At 56.5% G+C, this 7241-nt stretch overlaps 1 protein-coding gene across 1 annotated transcript; it reads left to right on the top strand.

The window, feature by feature from the left end:
* The first annotated feature begins 248 nt into the window (after nt 1–248).
* On the top strand, nt 249–7210 carry CFAP73 (cilia and flagella associated protein 73). Its single transcript, XM_057745812.1, has 8 exons — nt 249–304; nt 1930–2035; nt 2918–3022; nt 3350–3550; nt 4028–4249; nt 4532–4690; nt 6325–6413; nt 7021–7210. Exons 1-7 carry the CDS (start codon nt 249–251, stop codon nt 6400–6402), a joined length of 927 nt encoding a protein of 308 aa, XP_057601795.1. The 3' UTR covers nt 6403–6413; nt 7021–7210.
* Nucleotides 7211–7241: the final 31 nt, after the last annotated feature.

Below are 7241 nucleotides of genomic sequence, written 5' to 3'. Positions count from 1 at the left end.
CTCCTCCAGAATGGGCAGAAGCTGCTCCTCTCCCTGTAGCCCCCTCCCTCTCCCTCTCAGGATGGATTCTCCAACCTCAGGCAGGCGATGGAATGTTGTGTCGTTGGTTGCCCGGGCGACCAAGGCCTGCTGGGTGGCTGCCTTCTGGGAAAACTGAAAGTACAAACCCTCCATCAGAACCTTCCAGGGCCTCCTAGGCTAGTGCAAAACTCCAGAAAGCAAGCAAACCCCGGGCAATTACCAGGAGAATGGCAGTGCCCTGGGAGGAATATTTCCAACTGGCCTTGCAAGAGAAACTGTCTACGTGAGTGGTGTGGCGTAGCAGGGAGGGCTGAAAGGAGGGCAGGAGGCGGGGGGATGACCCTCCCTTCCCCCCACCCCTGGGTTCTGGCTTCCTTGGGCAGTTCTTGGTGAGGGGTTATTGCTCCCACTTCACAGAGGAAGAAACTGAGGCTCCGAAGGAAACGGCAATTTCCCCAAGGTCTCGGGGTAGTTAGGGCAGAGCTGGGTCAATGGCCCAGGTCTCTCATCTGTCCCTGATCCCCACCCCTAGCTGATATCCAGCTGACATTACATCATTTGACCCAAGGTGGGAAGAAATTACTATCTGAGCTCTTGGCCCCTCTCCCTGCAAACTGCATTTTAAAGGAAGAGTGCAGGAAGCTTGCCCCGTGCCTGCCTTGTTTCAGAACAAGAATGATAGTGCATCCCTTCTGCTCCCTGCACAGCCGACCCTGTGGGGCTGTGTCCAGCCCCTCCTCTCCCTTGCAAGCGCCGCTCCAGATCCCAGCCTCCCTCTGGACCCTCCTCACAGAGGTCAAAAGACAGCTCAATCTCAACTTGGCCTTCGCAAAGAACTGATGGCCCCCCGCTCCCCACGCAGCCTGCCATCAGCGACATCCTTCCAGCATCTAGGTTCTCCTTTGACTCCTTTCTCACCCCCTCGTCACCCCATCAGCTGTGCTCTCCAATGGTATCCAGCATCGACCCCACCTTACCTCTCTATTGCACCCACCCAGATCAGAGCCCCATCCTCTCCGCGTTATCCTGTGACCCGTCCCTGGTCCCCTGCAGCTGCCCTGCTCCTTCTATCGTCCTTGCTCCCCACAGCAACCAGAGGCGGGGTTGGACGGGGGGGTCCCTCCTCTGCTCCAAACCCTCCCATGCCTCCCACCTCACTCAGAGTCAAGGCTGAAGTCCCCCCACATCACGGCCCACCGCAGCCTGACCCTCACAACTTCTCTGATCTCAATTCTCATCTCTCTGCTCCTCCCTCCCCTCCAACCGCACTGGCTTCCTGGCAGCTCCTTCTACACACCAAGGTCCTTCCCTTGGAGTTTGGCATTGACTGTTCCCTTGGCCTAGAATCTGTTCCCTGCAGTATGCACATGGCTCCCTCCCTCTTCCCCTTCAAGTCTCTGCTTAGATGTCCCCTGCTCAGAGACTTTTCTATCTCCCTATTGAGAGATTTCCTTTAGTCTGCTGAATTTTTCATCTTAGCACCTGCCATGTCCTAGCATTAGTTATGTATTTATTTTTGGCCACACAACATGTGGGATCTTAGTTTCCCGACCAGGGACCAGGGATCGAACCCATGTCCCCTGTAGTGGAGGATCAGAGTCTTAACCACTGGACCGCCAGGGAAGTCCCTAGCATTATTTATTATTGTTTGTTAGCTTTTATTTCTGTGGCTCCCAGCAGGATGCCAGCTCCTGGAGGGCAGAGATTTGCCTGTCTTGATCAAGGGTGCATCCCCCGTGCCTAGAGCAGTGCCTGGTACAGAGTAGGTGCTCAGGACAATTTGTTGAACGAATGAAAAATTCAACAGCCAGGAGGTGGCTAATGGGAGGTATGTCAGGCACCAGCGGGGACTTTGGGGGCCCTGACTCTTGCCTCCTTCACCCCCACCTCCTCCTTGAGCCCCTCCAGGAAGATCCCGGAGCAGAATGCGGACCACGTCCCGCCGCTGCTGCGTCTCTTGGAGAAGAGGCAGGAGCTGGTGGATGCGGACCAGGGCCTTCAGGCCCAGAAGGAGGTGAGCCACTCAATGCAGTCCCAGAAACTTTTTGGGACCTCAGGAACCCCCACCCCCCAAAAAAAGATGGAAAGTAAAGGAGCCAACTTATTACTACAAGGTCTGAGACAACTCACCGTCCTGAGCCTTGGTTTCCTCATCTGTCAGTGGGGATCAAACGAGATCAGTGGTTCTGCAAATGTGCACTGAGCAGCTACTGCTTGCAGAGCGCTGCACTGAGATCTAGAGGTCTCACCACAGTCCCTGCCCTCATGGGCTCACAGCCTGGAGAAGGGGACAGACAGGTGTTGAGGTGGTGACTGCTGTGAGGCGGGGGAAGCACTGAGCAGGGACTGTGGGAGCCCAGAGCAAGCCCCTGTCTCTATACAGGGGCGGTCATGGAGGACTTCCTGGAGGAAATGATGTCTTAGGGATTGCTGAAGTCGGCTTATCCAGCAAAGGGGAACGGGGGAGGAGAGGGAAACAGGCAGAGGGAGCAGCATATACAAAGACAGGCAAGGACAAAACACAGGTGGGTAAGAGGCTAGAAGCCATTGTCGGAGGAGAGAGTGTAAGATGAGGTCTGAAGGAAAAGCAGGGACGCTGACATGCAGAGGCTACTGGAGGGAATTTGGGCTTCATCGTGGGTGTTGGGAGCCACGGGTGGATTTGAGCAAGGGTGCAGCAAGATTAAAAAGGGAATTCCCTTGTGGTCCAGTGGTTAGGACTCCACACTTCCACTGCAGCAGGCACGTGCTCGATCTCTGGTTGGGGAACTAAGATCCCACATTGCTGTGAGGCGTAGCCAAAAAAAAAAAAATGAGAGAGGTTAAGTGTGAACCTGAAAGTGTTGGATGACTTGAAACCCCGAACACACAGAGACACCCTCTCTTTACCCTCAAGGTGTTCCAGACCACGAAGGCATCCCTGAAACAACGGTGGGAACAACTGGAACAGAAAGAGCAGGACCTAAAGGGGTCCTTTATCCGCTTTGAGAAGTTTTTGCAGGTAGGTGGAGACTGCTGGGGGAGGCAGGACAGAAGGTCACAAAGTCACAATCCTATAGGAGCCAGACAGGTCACAATAACTTAAAAAGTGCGCGTACCAATGCAAAAGGGAGTGATGGGAAATATACACGCACTGCCTGAAGCATTTTTAAAAGCCTGGGAGAGGAGTGAGGGACCAAAATCAGAGATTCTGGCTGGATTTGGCCCGCCGGCCATCTGTCTGCAACTCGTGAGTCAACGTGCGAATGCGGGGCGGAGTGGATGCGGCGAGCTCCGCAAGCTCCCAAGTCCTGGGGGTCGTCGCCTCCTCTCCACCCCTCCTTCCCAGGACGCCGAGGCCCGGCGCAGCCGCGCACTGCGGAGGGCGGCGGAGGAGCGGCACCTGGCGGGCCGCCAGGAGGCGGAGGCGCTGCGGCTTCGAGCTCAGCTGGAGGAGCTGCGGCGGGAGCGCGCGCGGTTGCAACGCCGGCTGCAGCGCCTGGAGCCCTGTGCGCGCCTGCTGGGGCAGGTACTGGAGCAGATGCCGGAGGTGAGCGCCCAGCGGGAGGTTTTGGGGTTCAGCGCCACGTGCAGCCCAGAGCGGCCTCAGGGATGGCTTTGGAATTGTGCACTACTGGAGCGCTGACTGTATGCCTGGACTCCATTTATTGAACACTAACTGTATGTCAGGAACACGCTTTGTTCTTGAATTCTCCCCAAGATCCGGTCATGTGAGTCTTGTTATTGACAATCTCATTTTACAGATGGGCCAACTGAAGCTCAGAAAGATAACTTACTCAAGGACACACAGGCAGGTGGGGGGAGGGGGAAATCCAGACACAGATTTGGTTGAAAGCAACAATGAATTAGTATTCATCATAGGCAGTGACGCTCATCTAGGCTTGATGGTGGAGGTGGGGAAGGGCGGGAGTCATCACCGCTTCTGGGGCAGGGGCACTTCTGGGTTGGGCGTGGGTAGGGCAGCGGGCTGCAGGCCCAGTGAATCCCCCCCCCACCCCCATCTTAGTTCCAAGAGGTCCCCGAGCTGGTGGCGCGCTTCGACGGCCTGGCCGACACGCTGGCGGCGCTGAGGCTCACCGAGCGCCAGAGGCTCGCCGAGCTGGAGGAGGCGCGCGCGCGGCTGCGGCGGCTGCGGGACACCTGGCAGGACGAGCTGCTTCGGCAGAGCCAGCGGCGAGCGCAGCTGCTGGAGCAACTGGAGGCGGCGCGGGAGCGCACGCTGCACTGGGTACCGTCGTCGGGAGGAGATGGGCGCCCGGGACCCCAGCCTCCCACCCCCGGGAGGAGTGCCATATGGGGCAACGCTGCGCTCCTGGCTAGGTTTCAGATATCGGAAAGCACTTTTCGGGCGCAGAAGGCTGGTCCCATGAGAACCTGACACCCGGTCCAGGACTCCTCTCCCTGAGAGCACCTGTGGGCATCTAACTGGTGGGAAGTGGACAGGAATGTGGCCCCAGCCCTCCTCAGGCCAGCTCGCACCTTAATGGGGAAGGGGGCGGGTGTTCTCCAGGAATCCAAGTGGATTCAGATCCAGAACACAGCGGCTGAGAAGACCCTGCTCCTGGGACGTACCAGAATGGCGGCGCTCAACCTGTTCCAGCTAGTGTGCCAGCAGCAGAGGCGGCCACCTGCCCTGGACATCGAGGACACCGAGGGGCAGCTAGAGCAGGTGAGGATGCCTGTGTATGTCACCTCCAGCTCCCCAACCTTTGGGAACATCATGGCACTTGAAACCCCACCTCTGGGTTAAGTAAGCATGACCCTCTGTGATCAGAGCCCAGTCTCCTAGCTCCGTGGCTGCCTGGCCCCCTGCCCAGGAGCCCTTGGTTGGTCTTGGCTCTGCTGGTCACCTGCTATGAAGCCAGAAGGAAGTTGGACCCTCTCTGGTCTCAGTGGCCTCACTGTGCACAAGGCCAGGGTATATACTGATGGGTACAGTACGTTTATGCAGAGTTCTTCTGTCTCAGGATCAAACAGCACAAACAAGTGACAACATCAGTAAGAAACCAGATGGAGACTCACTTTTAATTAGTCCCTGACCCTCTGGACAGGCCTTGGCTTCCCTGGGGAGCGTGAGGGCAGGGCTGTACAGTGGTTTTTCTTCCTGCACAATGGCATCACAAATGTCACTGTGTACCAAGTACGCCCAGCTTTTCTAGTCACTCAGGTTTGCAAGGCGGTAGAACACATGACATGGTCTACCACAGAGGGAGGGGGTTTCTGACTTTGGACACTTCTGTTATGATTTTAGTCGGTCCCCAAAACATGGCCCTTTTCAGAAGTGGAGGAAACACCCCACCTTTGCCCCAGGCCACCCCACTCCTGTCCTACATCCAGCAGCCAGAATTCCAACCAAATGCCAAGTACTGGGTCCTCGGAGCCCACCTTTGTGCCACATCCTGAGTCAGGTGGATTAGTGTGTACACCACTGTTCTCTCAAGTGTGGCCCGGGAACCCCAAGGTACAAAAGACGACTCTAGGAGGGACAGAGGCTCGATGTGAAGGAACAGGCAAAAGCCAGTCCCTTAATCAACCCTCTGATCTTACCAAAGAGGAAGGTTCGGGGCGGGGTGGGGAGTGGGGGTGGGAGCGGGGGGCGCAGGGCACAGCAATTATGCCTTTAACCCACATAATATAGCCTGGCCTTCAGGGCCTAGGACTCACACCCTCTGTGGGTAACAGCAGCTGCCAGGATTCAGTAATCCGGTTTCGGTCTTTTATTATTTTCCCAGTTACCCCCTACTTATGCCAAGGGGACATTTAATCTCTTTCCACGTTTGGCAGAGATACAGCTTCCTTGTCAGATGTTTATTTCAGTGACAAATGTAAAGGAAGAGCCCAAGGATAAGTTTGCCATCAAGTTCTAGGTCCTGACAGTGGGTCCGTGGGTGTTCATTAAGTTCATATCAATAAATAGGTTAATTAAAACAAAATAAAGGAGACCCCCCCCCTCCCATGGAGAAGATGAGAGTAGGTCATACACCAGTGAACATGACTGATCCAATAAAAGGGGGAAAAAAAAAAGAATTGATGCAAATGAAAATACTGCCTCGACTATAACACAGGAGCTAGCCAGCTAGAAAACCGAAGGTGCCTGCAAGTGAATTGTTTGGGAGGCTTGGACGGAGGCTTTAAAAACCCAGAACAGCTTAGGCCAGGTTCACTGCCCCCCGGGAACCACCACCATTGCTGTCTAATAGGGGTCTCTACCTCCCATCCCTGCTTTGTCGCCTCTCAGGTTTTGGGGGGTGGGAACTGGACACTCAGGGGCTGGGATGTGACTGGCTGCATGGGGACCCCCAGGTGAAGCTGTTCATCCTGGACCTCTCTGCCGTGCTGGCCAGCCTCCATCAGGCCGAGCCTGCTGCCCCCGCCTTCTAACCCAGACCCAGGTGAGCAGTGGGGGAGGGGCCCCCAGGAGGTACACAGTTCCTGCGGGCTGCGGGCTGAGTGGCTCTCACTGGAAAGACGGGAGGGCTGTGCCTGCTCAGACTGCAGTGGGGTGGGCACGAGGGGCACGCGGCAAGTACTAAATGAATACGGGTTACACGGGGGCACCAATCCCACAGTGACCAAGTGGCCTGGGACCTCGTCCTCCCACCCAGGGCAGTTGGGGGCATTTAAACAAGCTGATGTTTGTCAGGTGCTTGGAATGGGGCCTGGTGCAAAAATTCTGGTAAATTCTAGATGTTTGGTAAGTAAAGTAAAATAAAGGAGGACCAGTAAGAGGGTCACACGGCAGACACCCATTCCTAGGGCTCCTCCGTTGTGGACTGGTGCTGAGTGATGGCCAGTCTGAGAATCCGGCTGCTGGGGGCCACTCTTGATCTTCCCAGGACCCCCAACGGGCTGAGGAGCACAGGGCTTGGAGCAGGACAGAGGCCAGGACAGGTTTTGAGCTCTGGGTACGTGGTGGGGCAGTGTGAACTTCACAGCCAGCGGGGAGCACTGCACCCTCTGCTCCCGGACCCCACATCCTGTCTCTTTCCCACCATCCAGTCCCAGCTGCAAGCCTGTCCTGGTGGGAGGAAGGAGACTGCCAGCTTCGGGGCGCTCCCACCTCAGCAACCGACCCATCCTCTGAGCCTGAGTTTCCTCATCTGCAAAATGGAGACACGAGCAGAACCCACACAGGACTTGCCCACACACTCTCGGCTCACCTGCACACAGGCTGGGATTCTGCGACCCGGGCCCGTCCCTTCCAGCTCCTCAAGTAGACT

This window comes from Hippopotamus amphibius, chromosome 8 (assembly GCF_030028045.1).
Source record: "Hippopotamus amphibius kiboko isolate mHipAmp2 chromosome 8, mHipAmp2.hap2, whole genome shotgun sequence".
NCBI lineage: Eukaryota > Metazoa > Chordata > Mammalia > Artiodactyla > Hippopotamidae > Hippopotamus > Hippopotamus amphibius.
This window is presented reverse-complemented; position numbering and strand designations above follow the sequence as displayed.

Bases quoted from the DNA above. Each gene is read 5' to 3' on its own strand.
- CFAP73 (XM_057745812.1), top strand. From the start codon at position 249: ATGGCAGTGCCCTGGGAGGAATATTTCCAACTGGCCTTGCAAGAGAAA. The intron at 3,551-4,027 runs GTGAGCGCCCAG...CCCCCATCTTAG, and splicing joins TACTGGAGCAGATGCCGGAG to TTCCAAGAGGTCCCCGAGCT. The intron at 4,250-4,531 runs GTACCGTCGTCG...GGTGTTCTCCAG, and splicing joins GGGAGCGCACGCTGCACTGG to GAATCCAAGTGGATTCAGAT.